The sequence below is a fragment of the Perognathus longimembris genome, chromosome 26, assembly GCF_023159225.1.
Source record: "Perognathus longimembris pacificus isolate PPM17 chromosome 26, ASM2315922v1, whole genome shotgun sequence".
NCBI lineage: Eukaryota > Metazoa > Chordata > Mammalia > Rodentia > Heteromyidae > Perognathus > Perognathus longimembris.
Genome location: NC_063186.1, coordinates 3,447,489 through 3,465,406, shown reverse-complemented (window position 1 = coordinate 3,465,406; position 17,918 = coordinate 3,447,489). Strand labels below are relative to the sequence as shown.

At 51.9% G+C, this 17,918-nt stretch overlaps 1 protein-coding gene across 3 annotated transcripts in view; it reads right to left on the bottom strand.

Annotated features, from left to right (window-relative positions):
• LOC125342463 (nicotinamide/nicotinic acid mononucleotide adenylyltransferase 3-like) overlaps positions 1–17,918 on the bottom strand; it is a 64,356-nt gene that overhangs the window by 5,778 nt on the left and 40,660 nt on the right. The window contains exons 5-6 of one of the 3 annotated variants that reach the window (XM_048334630.1): positions 4,895–5,068; positions 4,315–4,493 (exon numbers count right to left, since the gene is read on the bottom strand). In XM_048334630.1, coding sequence (XP_048190587.1) covers positions 4,315–4,493; positions 4,895–5,068 — 353 coding nt within the window. Of the gene's footprint in view, positions 1–4,314; positions 4,494–4,894; positions 5,069–15,208; positions 16,087–17,918 lie in introns of those variants that run through there. The other 2 variants (XM_048334631.1, XM_048334632.1) reach the window with 2 other exon arrangements.

Genomic DNA, 17,918 nt, shown 5'->3' with positions numbered 1-17,918 from the left:
TCCAGCTAACCACCAAAAAGCTGGAAGTGGAGCTGTGGCTCCCATGATAGAGCATCCTCAGCCTTGAGCCTTGAACAGCAACAGCAAAAAACAACGCTAAGGGACAGCCCTCAGGTCATGGGTTCAGGCCCCAGTTGCAAGCACAAAAAACAAAAAGAAAAGAACAGCAATGCATAAGTCCACCATGAAGTTAAAATGATAACATAATTCTTAGGACAAGCAAAATGGGGGGGGGGAATGATGCGAGTCTCTAGAGACTCCTTGGGGTCTGTGGTCCTTTTATTCTTGACACAATTCGAGTTGCTACCTCAGAAAGCACAGCACGTAGTTCCTGACAAACTCCCAAACCTAACAAGCCAGTATGCCTTCATTATTTTTTTCTTAAAGCTACTTTGTGTGAATTTTATTTGGTTGCTTTAATTCTTCTTTTTGTAATCCTCAAAAGCATGCTGCCAACACCAATTCCAGAGGTCGGAGAACTTTAGCTGCTACATAAAAGAGATCCTGTGTTGCGTGCTTGGAAAGCCCCCAGCGGAATGCCGGAACGTGGCCGGGGTAAAGGCGGCTCTCAGAAGAATCCCAAATCCAACGGCATTCTAGTTCTGCAGGTCCTGGGGCTCATTTCACCACTGGCATTGCATTTGTTAATAAAAAAAGAACCCAAGGATTTCTTTAATGGGTCAAGATAGGATCAGAGAGCTGGCAAGAGTTTAAGACCAAGTGTTAACAGGAGCTTGGCAGATTGCATGCATCGCCATATACAATTAAACGGCTCTCTCGCTGTCTGGGTGGATAGAGGGATGTCTGTTAAGGAAGTCAGGGAAGGCAAGAAGAGGAGCCATGGATCGTTTTAAGTAGGATTCTGGAGATTGGTTAAGTGCTGCTATGAAAAGACGCCTAGGAAATGTCACTGAGTAAAAAATACGTGCAGAAAAAGTGGTCCCTTTCTCTTTCCTTCCTCCCTCCACCCCCCCTTTTTTTTCTTCCAATTTCGATAGAGATACCGAGCAGGTGACCGGTCAACAGACAGCTCATGCACTAACAGACAGACAGACAGGCCGCCCCACGGCAGGGCAGCCCGGGTGGGTGATGCCCAGAGCCCGGGGAGGGGCTGGCTAGGGGAAGGGATCCTTCCCCCTCTCAGTCTGCACTCTGGTGCTCTTCGAAATGTTTTCCTTTTATAATAAAAAACAAAGAAAGCCGCAGCAGGGCCCGGGAGCTGGGAGTGGAAGGCGGGCGGAGGGGTCATCCTGAGTTCAGAGCTGGATAGGAAGGCCGGGCCGCGGCCTTGAGAGGAGCTGCCAAGCCTGGGCGAACAAAGCGGCCTCCTCGGGGATGACCCTGGCCCGGGCGTCCACCCTGGGATGACAAATGGCCCTTCCGCCCCCCCCCACCACCACCACGCAGAGCCGGGCTCACGGCTGGAGCTCAATTTCCTTCCACAAAGAGCATTCACTCTTCAGGGAATTAGGGACCAAAAAAAAAAAAAAATACCCTTCCACCCCCATCCCCCAAATCTGAATAACTCGTAGGGAACTAACGACTGCTGGGGGTTGAAGAGCCTTTCCCGGTCCCAGCCCCACCCGACGAAGCTCGACGTTTCCCTGGGCCTGAGGCCACACCGCCGTGGATGAGAGAGAAGCACGCAGGGCCCACGTGTCCACCGAAACCACGGGCTCTCACGGGCTCCGTCCAGAGACAGCCCGGGCAGGACAGTCTGTGGGATTCGATTCCAATGAACCGCAAAGGAAAAACAGACAAACAGGAGGGCGTGGAGGCGTGGCTCTGGGGCAGAGCACCAGCCCGGCGTGGAGAAGGTGGCAGTGGGCAGAGACCCACGGAGCGGGATGGAGGGGCGCCCGCTGCGCACAGCTCCCTGCCCTTACTTTCCTAAGATTATGTTGTTGTTGTTTTCTTCAAACATGGTGCGGGCCAAATGCAACGCATCTGTAGGCTGGATTCTACCCGCCGGCTCCTGCTGTCAGACGCAGGTAAAGTTCTCAGGGAACAGAGGCAGGGTGAGCGATCTCGGGGGTCGGCCACCTCTGGGCCCTTTGTGGAGGATGCCGGCCTGAACGCCCCTCCCTCAGGAAGGCACCCCTCAAATCCCTGGGCAGGGAGTCATCCAGACCCCCGTGAATCTCTCCTCTGCTTCAGCCATGTCTGAGATTCCAGCCACTCATATTCTTCGCCCATTGACCCTCCCTCACCTCTGAACTCCGCCTTCCGCCCGGCCTCTCCTGACCTCCGGGCCCCAGAGTGCCTGCTTGGGCCAGACGGTGCTATCCCTCTCTCTCGATCTGTCCTCATCCTCACTTGCCCTTCAAGACTCTTAATTGGCTGTCGTCTCTTTTGGAACTACCACTGCTCACTCCCTCTGGCTCTCTGGCCCTCCCATCATGCACTCTGCTACCAGGACCCACGGATGGAACTGTCTCCTCCTCTCTCCTGCGTCCTCGTCGCCCTCGGGGTTGAGCCCAGGGCCCTGGTGCTGGCGGCAGCGTTTGAGATAACACTGACCAGACACGGTTTTCCTGGCTTTGGCCTCCTCCTCTGCTTCCAGTGTGCTCGGCTATTTCCTGTCTCTGTTCTAAGCCTCGGCCGGCCCCTTGTTGCTTTGAACACCACCCCTGATCTCCCAGATCCGGAAAGAGAGGGGGGCTTCTAGGTTCCCTTGGTTTTCTCAGCCTGCACTAAACTCTCATTGACTTGGGGACTGCAAAGACAGGGCAAGCACCAGGAACGGGAATCACCAAAACGCGAGACGGGGACTCGCGGCACTGAGATGCAGACACGCTCCTCCTGGCTGTCCTCCGAGGATGTGGGCCAGAAGGCGAGGTAGTGAAGTCACCTGCCCAGCCCCCCCCCCCCGCCCCCCGGGAGACTGAGCCTCACCCCTTGCCTCTCTCCGGGTCTCATGACAGTTGTGTGTATCTCCGCCCCCATCCCTGTGCATTCTGGACTTTGGGGATTGTAACATGCTCTGTCTGCCCCTCCTGTGCCCGGGGAGGTGGCGGGCATGTGACCCTGCCCCCCCCAGGGACCTGCCCCAAGGCCCCCCAGCCAGGAATGCTGTCTGTACGGAGGGTTGAGGAGGGCACGGAGCAGAGTTAAGGCACAATAGGACACAACATTCCCCCTGCCGCGTCTTCTCACGCCCGAGGCCCCTCAGAGGCTGACTACTGTCTCCCCTTCATCCCACGTGGGGGACTCACAGGCCAGGGGTTCTGCAAAGGTTATCAGCGGGGGTGCAGGTGGGCCTGGGGGTTGTGGGGGGGGGCGGGTGGGGGTGGGAATGGCGGAGGAGGGTTCAGATTCTTGTGAGTCTCGTGGTCTCTCTGCGCCTCCGCTGCTGTTTAATACGGTGGTAGTGGTCCCTCCCTCCATGGTGGTGGTAGAAGGGACAGTCCCCCTGCAAGGCACCCCCTGACACACCGCAAGCACCCATGGCTAATGTTGGGAGGGGTGAGCCAGGCCACCCCCGGGGATAAATATAAGTCAGCTCTGGGCCTGACATGAAGGGAGAGAGACTGGGGCATCCTGACCTCCTAGAAACCCCAGGACATTGATGGAGACCTGGGGCTGGCCTTCCGGAGTCTGCTGGGGCACCGCTAATTGGGGTCTCGGGGTCACCAGCTTCCCACCCTTGGAAAAGGAAGAGCGAGCTCGGGCGGGCTTTTGCCCTGCCCTGCTGCTCCTTTCTTCTGGCCTGGTTGCAAGAGTGGAGGGGGCGGAAGGGGGACACCGACCCACTGAGTAATCAAAGAACAAGTCGGGCAGGGGGAGGGGAGGGGGGTGGACAGGCAGGTCAGAGGGCTCGCAGATAAGATCCAGGTGACCCCTGCCCCCTAGAGCGGCTTTGCAGAGTCAGACTGGAGTTTGACACTCAAGGGTGTCCCCTGAGTCCCCGCTTTCTTCCTGCACCCACTTGAGGAGCACAGAGCTGGCCGTCTGGTTTGGAACTGCAGCCCATTGGGCCCTCCCTTTATGTCTCTGAGTATCCGCTCATCTGTAAAATGGGCGAACTCTCGCCTCCTCCAAAGGCTGTGCGGAGTTTTGCCCAAGTCCTAGCTACGGCACTTGGCAGGACGCCCGGACCGGGGAGGGAAACCTTCGCCGCCTCCCCAACCGTACCATCCGGTTTGGATGCGCCGGCGGGGGCTGGGTGAGTGGGCGCAGCCTCCCCCGGGGCCTGGGAGGGGACAGACGGGCAGGGCAGTCCCTCTGCACACAAGGGCCCTTGTCCTCCTCTGGGGTGAAGGGGCCCGGCCCCCTTGGGCAGGAGACAAACCAGGAATCCTCCGGGGCTCTCACCATGCACTTGCGGTCGTCGATGCCGGTCAGGTCCTCCTCGAACTCCTTGCCCACCTCGAAGTCCATGATGTAGTTGCGGAAGGTGCTCAGCGTGCGGATGATCATGTGGTCACCTTCCTGCACGATCTCTTTGTCCGGCTTCAGCAAGTTGGCGATTTTGCGCAAGGCCACGTTGACATCTGCGAGGGGTCGTGAGGGTGGTTGGTGGTGGTGGTGGGGGAAACACGAGGGGCAGAGCTGGCAGGAAACTCAGACACCCCCCCCCGCCGACACAAGGCTGGGGAACCCCCACTTGCTGTGGACTGTTGGCACTGTCGCCTGTTTTGGGCCAGGCTCTCCCTTTCCCCAACCAAGTCTTTGGCCCTTATGCTAACCCTTGAGAAACAAAAAAACTTAGCAATCCAAGTCCCAGCGTTGCTAATTAAAACGACTCCTCAGCCCTGACCATCCCGGGTCCTCCAAGCTGCAGCCGGGCGGCGGTGCTCGGAGCCCCGCCTTCTAGAAGGGGGCGCACGGGTCGGTGGCTGGGTGGTGGGGGCGAGGGCCCGGCGATGGGGTCCGGGGGGCGGGCCAGCCTTACCGAGGGCGCGCAGGTACTCCTCGAAGTTCTCGTTGCTGAGCATCTTCCAGTACCCAGTGAAGTCCACGGGCATTTCGGGGAGTGACCGGGGGGGACGCCGATCGGGGAGGAGGAGCCGCAGGGGCAGCAGCTGCCGCTGGGATCCCGGCGGTGGTCGCCCCGGAAATGAGCGTCCTGGAGGGGGGGGAACGGCGGGGGGGGGGGACTCGGTGAGGGCGGGGACGGCTGGATTCCCGAGCTCACACAAAGCGAGGCAGGAGGAACCATTGTAGCCCTGGCCCCTCCCTCCCGGGGGAGGGCGGGGCGCCTGGGAGTTGGAGGGCCAGGTCGGCCCCTCAGCCGGAGGACACCTTGGGTCACGTCTCCTCCCCGGCAAAGGGAGAAGAGGTGGTAGGAGGGGGGTCCCAACTTTTCAGTTGTGTGTGTGTGTGTGTGTGTGTGTGTGTGTGTGTGTGTGTGAGTGTGTATTCCTTCCAGTGCTCACAGTGAACTTTCAACCCCAGGCAGCTACCGGGGAGGGCTTTTGTGGGTGTGTGATCAGGAAAAGAAGCCATTTATAGGTCTTTGTCTAGGGCTGTGCAGACTAGGGAGAGATGGGGGGGGCGCTGGGGAGAAATAGAAGGGAGGGAGGCCCTTACCACTGTCCCCCCCTCCCCCCGAAAAAGGAAAGCAAAAGTTGATGTTATTTGAAGCACATTTGGCCGGAAAAAGCTCTGGCAGGGGGTGGGGTGGGGGCAGGTTAGAGACCCCAGCTTTATGCAAATAGAAGCTCTCGTCTCCGCAGGGTTCTGCGCTCAGCGTTCTCTGGATGTATTCCCAGCCACCTCCAGGGCTGCCGGGCAGGGCCCCCCCCCCCCCCCGCTGTGTATCCCGTGGGGTTCCCGCTGACCCCCGTTGAGGTGGTTTCTGGTTCTTCTGTACCACCTGCCACCCGGGGTGAGCGTGTCGCGGCGTGGCGAAAGGCTGTCTTTGCCTCCCAGGAGATGACATAATCGCAGCAGTTGACTTTTTGACCCTCTATTAAGGACTGGAAGATCTCTTAAATGGCTTGACGCACTTATCACACTGCCTAGGTGACTGGCAGTAGTGACATTTTCTTCTCCCCTGTGAGCTGCACGCCCCTGCCCGGGCTGGTGTTTGTTCTCAGGGTGCCTTGGCTAAGTTAGGAAAAGATGGCCCTTCCCCCCCCACCCCCCCCCCCCCCCCCCCCCCCCGCCCCAAGGAGGAAGCTTCCTTCCTGGGAGTGGTTTAGCCTCTCCTTTTCCTCACTCTACACCGGGGTGTCTCAACTTCACACTATGGAGGCTTTGGGCCAGGTAACGCCTCCGGTGCCGTCTTATCTCTTTAGATCCCAGAGCACCCCACAAAGATGCCTTCGAGGCAAGACCACCCTGTCCGAGTGTCGTGACTGTACCCCCACTGGGACCCTGTTTTCTACCTCCTGTCCTTTCTCCAGGTCTGGGCTGCTCGTCTGTGGGAACCGGCTCCCATCATCACATGGCTGCCTGTCTTCTCAGTCGCTTAGACTGACTGGAGACGTGCAGTTTCGTTCCCGGTGTTCACATCCATCTCCGGAGCTGCACGGGAGAACGGTCTGAACCGGTCTTCCCACCGGCCATCACTCCCAATCTGTGTGCGGTTCATGTCTGAGAGGATGGGCCTAGAGGTTTTTCCTGTATTCACAGTGGTGGGGAAAGAGAGGGGGCTCAGTGAGTATGGAGGACCCACTTCTTTGGTTGACAGGCTCATGAATATTCAAAAATGTAAATGAGGCACCGCCCTGGCAGGTCCCATAGTCTTAAACCCCTCTGGGGAGGGTGAGGGTGGGCAGGTGGCTAGAGGGTTTATTATTTATTTCCTGCAGAGGAAACGGTGGTGAAGAATGGACCAGCGACCTTCCATCTCGCCTCTCATACAATGACGCGGCAACCGTTTCTATGGATTATGACACACCTATGACAAAATCCCCCTCCCTCCTGTCCCTCCCCCTTCCTGCCTCCTGCATTCACTGGGTATGGCCACATCATTCTGATGTCATGGCTTCCTCCCTGTCAGCTCCTTCTCTGACTCTGGCGGGTTTTACAGTCACCTTGTGTGATTACATGGTGACCCCTCGGGATAATCCCTCCCATCGACCGATCTTTAATTTTATCACACTGGCAAAGCTCCTTTGCTTTCTATGTGTTAGCTGGCGTTCCATCAGTATAGCAAAATACCTGGCTGGCTATTACACTTCACCCTTGTAATCCCAGCTCAAGGTCAGAGGCTGATTCAGGCCAAAAAGCACTAGATCCTGCCTGACACCTAAAGGATTGAGTACGTGTAGCTCAGGTGGGGAAATGCTTGTCCTAATGAACCAGAATGATTGACTAGTCAGATGAATGACTCTGAATGGAGAAGAACCGAGTGAAGACCTCCTGTCCTTTAGAAGACCACGATTCAACCACAGCAAGAACACACTTGCAGGTCTTGCACACGGACACCTCTGGAAGGGTTTGTTATTCTGTCTAGCCCATCAAGGACCAAGAAAAGTATCATTCAGATAAATGAGAAAGAATCTGGGGGTTACCGTCACGAGCCATCATATCTTGGCAACATGGGTCTTTTAGGATTTATCGTTCTATTATGCAATATAAATGTTAACTATATCATCTACCTATCCCTCTAAATGTCTTAGCTAAATGATATATCATATACACATACAATTTCCCGCAGACAGGCTTTTGTATTTTAAGGAAGATCACAGCTTTATTTATTTTACCCTGCTCTTTATTAAGTTAACTGAGGTAGAGGCTAGCTGAGGTGACCGGAAAGGCAAGCAGCCTCTCTTGGAGAAGAGAGGCACTGGGGAAAGCAGGAGAGATGGGATGGAAGGAGTCTGCAATCTTCGCTCCTAGTTCAGGGTTTTGCAAAAGGAATCCTTACCACTAAATCCTAGGTAAGCAAAGACTGTCTTCTCTGCTCTCAAAAGAGAATAAAGTCTGGAGAGATCTTGTGATTTGTTCTAGGTCACGTGGGTAGAAGTCAGGGCTGGGGCCTGAATCTGTGTTGGGCCACAATCTGGTTTCAAAGCTCAAGATCTTAACCACATGTTAGGTAGGGTCTTCCAAGTGAAAGAAAAGCTCCCTGGAGATCCCGGCCTTCTGGCTGTGATAAACAAACCTATAGCCAGGAATCCCAGAGAGAAAATAAGTCTCCCAAGTCATCATTAATATGGAAGGAGAAATTGAATCCCATGTGAAATAAAAACATAGGGTATATAATCGAAGCAGAAAAATCTATAAACGGTTAAAGATTAATGTACCTTAGTGAGGCTTGGGCCAGATTTAAAAAGAACAAATCTCACCAGAGCAATGTTTTTTGTGATCTGGGGGCAGACTCAGACAATGAAGAGATGAAAGGGAAGCCACTAGTCAAACACACATTGATTTTTAAGGAAGCACATGACCCAATCCTCTAAGGTCTTCCTGTACATGAATACAGATCAAGGCTCACGCTGACCTCTGACTCCAAGAGATCACCAGGGCTAGCTCCTAGCTCCCAGCCGAGGTCCTGTCTTCTGAAAAAGCAGTAGAGTGCAAATAGTTCTTTTTTTTTAAGGTATTGAGATTCTCAAAAAGAGAACACAAAGACCAGGAGCTCATTGACTTAGGAGCAAGACCCTTTCTCCTCTGTGTGGGCGCAATCTGGTTTGGTAAGGGGAAAAGGAGAGGACAGGGAAGAGAACTTTCCAGTTTCTCCTGAAGTCTGTATGGGTCCTATCTTTGGGACCCTGCCACTACTTACCTTCTTGTTAAACTCGACGCTTCACTCCCCCTTATTGAGGCTTTTAAAGAGTTCCTCCTTGTCTAAGAGGAAAGTCTCCCTTGCCTAAGGTTCTCAGCAAACACCAGGAAGGTTGGCTTAGGAACCGCTCCAATTGCGTGCCACTTCTCCGAGTGGCAAATCAGGTTCCTGGAACTCTTTATCATACGTTACCAACTGAAAGAAAGACATGGGCTTTGCTTTGACTTGTGTCAAAGATAAATGCAGGTGATTCATCACCAAAGAACCAGGCATTTGAGCAGTCCGGACAGTTTGCTTTTTAAAAGGAATTCAACTTACAAAAACAAACCCCACCACATTTAGTGCCCACAATCTGGAAATACATCTATTAGAATAAAAGATGAGCATAATATTTGACCCAGCAAAACAACTCTTGGGGATCTGTCCCACAAAAGCACTGGCTTGGAACAGTTTATGCAAAAGGGTATTTGGTGCAGCATTATTTGTAGCAATAAATAAACTGGTGGAGGAAAAAAAAAAAAACCCTGCAGATAGGAGTTGTCTATACTAGTCCTCTGAATATACACGTATATAATATATAAGCATAAAATAGGGATTCTGTATGTAAGCATGGTTCCAAACAGTGTTTTAGTCAAAGTTAAACTGGTTTGTTTATCACAGGCATCCAAGTGCTATTCAGATTTTATTTTATGAAACATTTACTGGGGCCTGAAGGAGCCCAGTGGTGGGTTGGGGGACGAGGCAGTGGCTTCATTGGTAACAAGTAACAATGATCAGGAAGGAGAAGGAGAAGGTGGGTGGGTACAGGGGAAGAGATACTGGGAAAAAAAAAATCAAGTGTGGATTGAGCAGACAGACAGACAGAGAGAGAGAGAGAGAGAGAGAGAGAGAGAGAGAGAGAGAGAGAGAGAGAGAGAGAGAGCGCACGCACTCCAAGGACAAGTTAGAGGAAGCTCAGAAGGGATTTTACAAAACACTTTGGTCAAAGTATAATTTAAATTCTACAGACTTTATCCATCTGATGTCTTGTCTTTGATAAGCTTCCGCCCCCCCTCCCCAATACAAAGGCTTGAATTCAAGGACTCAAACTCTCTCTCGATCAGCTTTTTCACTCAAGGCTGGCGCTCTACCTCTTGAGCCATTTCTCCACTTTTTGCCCGTTAACTGGAGATCAAAGTCCCATGGGCTTTTCTGCCTGGGCTGATTTCGAACCTCGATCCTCAGATCTCAGCCTCTTGAAGAGCTAGAATTATCCAGGTGTGAGCCACCAACTTGGTAACCAAGTTTACTTTATACTGATGTCTAACCATCTCTCTGATGTAGCTTCGAAGATTTCTACCACTGACCGTCAGCCTCTTGCAAATTCTCCCAAGCCCACTTGCAGTCAGACACCTTTCTGCCTTCAGAAAGCCCTCATCTGCTTCCCACCTGTTTTTTTTTTATTTTTCTAGAAATTTTGTGTAAATAGGATCTTAGCTTATGTCATCGTCTGTGTTCGTGTCTTCTACCTTAAAGCATGTTTTTGAGCTGTTACTACGGCAACCCTGAGTCTGAAGTTACTGTGCTGAGGGTGGTCCCCAGCATGGGGTACTCTCAGGAAGTGGTGGAATCCTTAAGAGGGTGGGTGGGGCTAAGCGGGAGGAAGTTAGGTCATTGGAAACATGCCCCAGATGCACCGGGCTACTGAGCCCACCCCTCTGCCACAGGTTTCCCTCCGTGTGTGCATAAAGCAACAGAGTCCAGTGACCGTGAAACGAAATTCCCGACACAATAACCCAACAAGGACCCTTTCTCTCTGTAAGATGATGATGTTCTCAGGCATTCTAACATCCTTTTAAATTTATTTACGGTTGTGAGGCTTGAACTCAGGGCCTGGGCTGTGTCCCTGAGCCCCTCTGTGCTCAAAGCCTAGCGCTCTACCACTTGAGCTACGGCGTCACTTCTGTGTTTTTTGAGTGGTTCATTGCCTTCGAACTGTGATCCTCAGATCTCAGCCTCCTGAGTAGCTAGGATGACAGGTGTGAGCCACTGGTGCCCGGCTCTAGCATTCATTCATTTATTTATTTTTGCCAGTCCTGGGCCTTGGACTCGGGGCCTGAGCACTGTCCCTGGCTTCTCTTTGCTCAAGGCTAGCACTCTGCCACTTGAGCCACAGCGCCGCTTCTGGCCGTTTTCTGTATATGTGGTGCTGGGGAATCGAACCCAGGGCCTCATGTATACGAGGCAAGCACTCTTGCCACTAGGCCATATTCCCAGCCCCTAGCATTCATTTTTTTTAAAGTGCACACTAACTGTGCAAAGGGGCTTCACTGTGGCATTCCACACAGACAGCTGACACACTTTACTCAGATGGGACCCCTCCCCGCCCCTCCTCGTGCATTCTGCAGACCTCTAACCCCCGTCACTCAACAGCTTCCAGGGGATTTTGTTTTGCTCTCTACATTCACATATGCAAAGTATTTTGGTATTGAGGAGCAATCCCTTTTGAAGTTATTTTCTTTAACAAAACTAAAATATTCAGAGATATGCACCTGAGTTTATCATTACAGATCGCTTATTAGTTGAGTCCGTGTGTGTGTGTGTGTGTGTGTGTGTGTGTGTTTCCACAATACTGATGGTTGAGCTAAGAAAATAATTTTACGACTAAAATTGAGTATAGTCTGTGTCGAGCCCTCAGGAGAGAAAAGAAAGGGCAGAGCATTGTCAGTACAGGCAGTGTGAGAGCAAGGATAAGGGAATTTATATTCACGTATTAACCCAATTACCAAATGCACCTTGCCAATCCAGAACACTATGGGTTTAAAATGGGATTTCACATCATTTCGGTCCCGAGGTGCACAGACAGTATTCTAAGCGAAACCTTCTTTCCCCAGGCAAGGATCTGGTGGTGCTCCTCTCAAATGCAATCACAAGAGAACTTTTATTTAAGGTTGGAAATTCTATTTATGCAGGAGCCCAAATGACTCCTGTTCTGTTCTTGCAAAACAAACAAAGTCACCCAGCAGAGTAGATGCAAAAACTAACTGAAGGGAATGGAAATTGGGAATACAGGTCCAGGTGGACCTACCTGCATTAGGAACGCAGCTGTAACACATTTTTCTATGCTGCTAAAACACACACACACACACACACACACACACACACACACACACACACACACACACAAAGGGAGACTACATGGATCAATGAGACAAATGAAACAGAAATTATGTGTGTGTGTGTGTGTGTGTGCACGTGCATACATATATACTGGAGTTTGAACTCAGCGCCCTTCTTTTGCTAGGCTGGTGCTCTACCACTAGAGCCATGCCTCTATCCCTGCTTTCTGCTGGTTATTTAGAAGATATGCCCTTGTAAACTCTACAGGCTGGCCTCCAAGTACAATCCTCCAGATCCCAGCCTTCTGAGTAGCTATGATCATGGGCATGAGCTGCTAGCATCCAACTTGCATATATCCATTTTTAAGGGAGTAGGCTTTGTTGTGTGGCCTTCTTGCCTCGGGCACAAGGGAATTCCTCAATGAATGTGATTTAAGTAAACAAACCCTGAGGTTCAACAACAGCAAAACTCTGGGTATCAGCACTGAGGACGCAGGGAACGCTGGAGGATTCCCTTGTGAAAACACGGGAGAGCTACGCATGGGTAGCTCGTGCCTATCATCTTAGGTACTCAGGAGGCCGAGACTGGGAGGATCAAGGTTTGAGGCCAGTGCAAAGAAAAGTTCAGTAGAAAAAGCTGGTGTGGGGGCTAGGGATATGGCCTAGTGGCAAGAGTGCTTGCCTCGTAACATGAGGCCCTGGGTTCGATTCCCCAGCACCACATATACAGAAAACGGCCAGAAGTGGCGCTGTGGCTCAAGTGGCAGAGTGCTAGCCTTGAGCAAAAAGAAGCCAGGGACAGTGCTCAGGCCCTGAGTCCAAAGCCTAGGACTGGCAAAACAAAAAACAAACAAACAAAAACAGAGGCGGTCCTTGATGTAGATGTAGGCCGCCCCTTAGGGAGGTCCCTCGGAGCTCCACCCTGATGGACAGCTCAGGCATCCAATCCCAGCCCCTACGTAGGTGCACATATCCCTCCCCTTCTGCCGCCCTCCATCCCCTTTAAAAGAACAGCTCATTGCCGCCAGTAAACGAGTCTTAGCGCTGACTGGCTCCCGGGCTGTCTGTGTGTCCTCCAACAAAAGGGGGGCTGGGTGGCAGTCTGTCAGCCCTCTTTTCCTCTTCTTGGCCCATCCGGGTGGGGCGTGTTTTCCCGTCTCTCCTGCAGAACAGGAGAGCACAGGAGGCTAAAAACCCCCAACACCTGAGGGTGTCCTGTAATTTCTGTTACATTTGGTTTATTGGAAAATAAACAGAACAGCTGAATGCTGGCGGCGCATGCCTGTAATCCTAACTACCCAGATAGCTAAAGTCTGAGGATTATAGTTCGAAGCCAGCCTGCATAGAAAAGTCCATGAGACCCTTATCCCCAATCAACTAGCAAAAAGCTGGAAGTAGAACTGTGGCTCAGGTGGTGGAGCACCGGCTTGAGCAAAAAAGGTAAGGAGGCAGAATCTTTGTTGGAAGGGGCACTGTTCTGGGCCAATGAATCTTACGAGAAAGCGGATTCTGAGTCAGAAATTTTCAGTGGGGCCTGAGTTTGTTTTCACCAGCCCCTAGAGGGCACAACCCCTGCTGGCCTGGGACTGCCTTGAGTACTAAATTTCTAGGCATTTGGTTTTGTTTATTGCCAGTCCTGGGCTTGAACTCAGCCGAGCACTGTCCCTGGCTTCTTTTTGCTCAAGGCTAGCACTCTGCCACTTGAGCCACAGTGCCACTTCTGGCCGTTTTCTGTATACGTGGTGCTGGGGAATCGAACCCAGGGCCTCATGTATACGAGGCGAGCACTCTTGCCACTAGGCCATATCCCCAGCCCTAAATTTCTAGGCACTTGGGATGTGTAACAGGCAGGCAAAATAAAGATCCGTTCACCTTGGGGAGCGCATCTCACCCAGCTGGAAGCAAACAGAATTTAAAGAAGGCTGACGTCGGAGCCCTCAGAGTCTTAGAAAAACCACGGCTGCAAGCAAGCGTAGGGGGTGTCTAATCAAACCCCAGTTCAGGGTGTGGAGACACGGTGGGCTGTGGTGGGGAGGGCACTTAGTCCAAGTCCCTCTATGTGCTGTGACAGGCTGTGTGGCCCCCCCCCCCACCACCCGGAGTTTCCAGTGTCCTCAGCCACCCCGAGAAGAGCAGAGCCCCACTCAGGGCAGGACGTCTGTCACGGGAGGGTCCCACGGTCTGGATTTCCTCTTTGTCTGTTTGGTGACTTGCCTGTCCATGTGGAATTAGATCCTCCCCACCTGCCTCTGTTTGTCTGCGCTATTCAAAGCACCGCAAGGATGAGCTAGAGTAGAACGGCACACAGGCGCATTCAGAGGGCTGGCATTCCACGGCGGCCCTGGGTGGGGGGTCTCCTCCCTCCCGTGCAGTGAGAGCAACCCCAGCCTGTTCCTAAGTCGGGAGTGGAGTGGCAGGACAACCCCTGACAGCATCTGGGCGGGGCTCCCGGCCCTTGGCTTAGAACACTGTTATGCATGGCGCGCCGAAAAACAATCAATCCCCCCCCCCCCCTACTCAGTTCCAAGATCCGGGACACACGCTTTTCAGTTCACGTCAGCTGGATTAGAGCAGGAGCAAATGCCGATGAGGAGCTAGAAATACAAACAGCAGCGGGTGTACCAGACATTAAAATGAAACAAAGGCAGGGCACGGAAGAACTTTTTTTTTGCCAGTCCTGGGCCTTGAACTCAGGGCCTGAGCACTGTCCCTGGCTTCTTTTTGCTCAAGGCTAGCACTCTACCACTTGAGCCACAGCGCCACCTCTGGCTATTTTCTATATATGTGGTGCTGGGGAATCAAACCCAGGGCTTCAAATATACGAGTCAAGCACTCTACCACTACTAGGCCATATTCCCAGCCCGGAAGAACTTTTCATTAGTACTTTTTGATGTCAATTTATTATGTATCCAATAGTCAAAAGGGCAGGCAAGAAGGCATAAACCAGAGAGAGAGAGAGAGAGAGAGAGAGAGAGAGAGAGAGAGAGAGAGAGAGAGAGAGAGAGAGAGATCTCCTCTACAACAGACATCTGGTTTGCCTCAGATCCTCCTGAGAAATCAGGAGGTCAGGCGCCCTGATGTCTATAGAGTATAACAATGTTAAAAAATGCTTGTATCCAAAGTATTGCTTGAGGTCTGACTTAGAAAGAGGTTTGTTCAAGTTTTATGGAAGACTAGTTTACAGGCAGAGAATGCTCTGAGAAGCCAGGGTGCGATGAAAGTCAAAAAAGGGCTGTCTCCAATTTCTTTTTCTTTCTTTTCTTTTTTTTGTAGGCTGGTAGTGGAGCTTGAACTTGGGGCCTTACATGTACTTGTTTATTAGCCTTTTCTGCCCAAGGCTGGTGCTCTGCCACGCAAGCCACATCTCCACTTCTGGTTTGTTTTGCTTTGTTTCTTTGCCGGTTAATTAGAGATCAGTGTCTCTTGGATTTATCTGCCCAGGCTAGCTCCAAACTGAGATCCTCAGGTTTCAGCCTCTGGAGTAGCTGTGATTACAGGTACGAGCCACCAGTGCTTGTTTCTACATTTTTGACCTCTTACTCAGTATGGTTTCCTTTGAAACAAGATCATTGGCGAGGCCACTGGGCAGGAGTTAGCATCCTGTCAAGTTCTGCCAATCAAGACCAGCAGGCTGGACTTGGTCTTTCCAAAAATGCACTCGGGCAATTCTGACCTGTTCCTCAGGGGTCCACCATTAGAACGATATTCGGCATGTACCCCATAATTTCCATTTACACAAGATAAGGGGGGGGGTCTCCTCCAGTGAGTGGCCTAATCCTAGAGACCTGCTAGCTACCTGGAGACAGAATGTGCGATGGCAGAAATGCAAACGCCAAACATCAAAGCAAAACCAAGCCCTGAGTGGCAGGAGGAGGGGGGTGGTGGTGGTGGTGGTGGTGGAGGCATGGCTGGGCGTGAGTTCCTCCTAGCTCGCGTTTCCTTTGCTCCGCGGGCTGCTTCTGCCTTTCCAGGAACTGTCCGTGGTGTACAGGCCGTGGCGCTTGATGTAGGCAAGGACGGCGTCAGGGAGCAGGTACTTCACGCTCTGCCCTTGGCTCAACGCTCGCCGGATGTACGTGGCACTGATCTCGTTCTGCACGGGCTCCCGGGCCAGGTAAATATTGTGCTGGTGCCGTCGGAGGATGGGCGAGTCTAAGATGTACCCTTTGGGGTCATGACCTGCCCGGCTCACGCATACCAGGCCAAACCTCTCCACGATTTCCTGGATGTGTGCATCCTTCCAGAGATTGGGGGTCTGGAAGGTCCTCAAGACGTCGGCCCCACAGAGGAGTTTCAGTTCAGGCACAGCTGCAAAAACAAGGATAGATCCTAGGGGAGTTACACGATGGGAAGTGGTGGGGGGGGGAGGAGGGGGGCGAGGGAGAGGGCAAATATATCACTTCCGGGAAAGATCATGTGACACCCTGTTGGGAAATCTCACCGAACGATTTTCTTGGAATGGGTGTTTGTGACTTCAAGTGGGTGTACAGGAATCTGAAGATTTCAGGGTGTAACTAGTTGTAACTAATGAATGAACCAACACATCTTTTGTTTAATACTGGTCAAGTGCCAAGTAATACAAAAGAAAAATTTCCCCCCAGTGAAACAGCAGGCATTTGTTTCTGTGGTGTGTGTGTGTGTGTGTGTGTGTGTGTGTGTGTGTGTGTGAACTAAGGAAGAGAACTCCAGAGGTGGCCACGGCTCCCCCTTCCCTAAAGTCCACTTCCTGATGGGAGGAAAGGTCTTTAAAGCCCTACGACTGAAAGTTGTGAGCCCTCAACAGTTCACTATCCCCTGTCATCCATTTCAGCTCAAGCAGCAACACCTGGCACTTTTATATAAAATCTCATCCTAAGGATTAATTATAAAGGCTCTGTACAGAAACAAGATTTCTAAGACCCCCCCCATCTAATGCATTTGTTTTCAATACCATAAAGCTACACAATAACTTATCAATGTGGATAATGCTTGGTTACTTATCCCAACACAATGCTGATTGCGGATGATAAAAACAATCCCTTGCGTTTACGAGTTGCTCAGTGCGGCACTAAGTGCTTTATGTGTAGAATGTGCGAGGTAGGAAGGCACAGTTGTGGCCACTCTGCCCAGAAGGAAACCAAGGCACAGAGAGGGAAGAGGGAACTGAGGTCCTTAGCTCCTCAGAGAAGCCTCGGTGGGGGTGCCAGCAACTGCTGGGGGCTGCTGCCGCCTGCTGGTGGAAATCTGTACATGCACCGTAAGTGGAAGGCCTGAACACAAGGTGCCCCATGGAATGAATGTCCTGCCCTTCTTGGGTGGACTCCCCCCCCCCCCAAAGGCTCACACTGGAAGCATGATCTTCGACTTCCGCTCTTTCTGGAAGCCGAGCACAGCTTCAGTAGAAGAAGGCTGGGGCTCCTGGAAGGCTGGTTTCTTTGTTACCACCAAGCCTAGGTGAAGAGAGGGATTCGGGGCCACCGTACTTTGGGGAACAGCTTGGTGTGGACATGCGGGTTGGGATCCCCTGTGGTGAACCAGAGGATTATCCCAGAGGTGGGAGGAGGCGGGTTTGGAGAGAAACGCTGGCTGCGAAATGGAAAGTGAGAGGCTGGCAAAGTCATGGGTGGTAAGTAGGTCTGAGGTCGGCCTCAGTTGGGTACCTATTGTGCTGGAGCCATGACTTCCTCTTTCTCTGGGCCTCAGTTTCCCCCATTCAAAATACGAGGGGAACTAGACTTGTTCATATCAACAGATGTGATGACACACCTTCCAAACACTCTGGCAGCACAAGATGGGTCAAATAAACGATATTAGAACATTGCTCCCTTCCTGCATGCCTGGATTCTTGGGGGGTACAAACGAAGACTCCAGAGCCAGATTCCTTAGGTTCAGATTCTGCTTCTACTATGTAGTTAACTCGCATGACCTCAGCCTTAAAACGAGGAGGCCAATGGTACTGACCTCGTAAGGTTATTACAGACTCATATTAGAACAGTGTTTGGCACACAGAAAGGGCTATATAATTCAACTGCTTTTGATTCACCCATTTATTTAGCTGCTTATCAAGCAACCAACCATCCTCCAACATTTATGAATTATCTCTTAAGCATAGGGCCTTTAAAAAAATCAACAGAATTGTATGTACAAAATATGTGGTCACT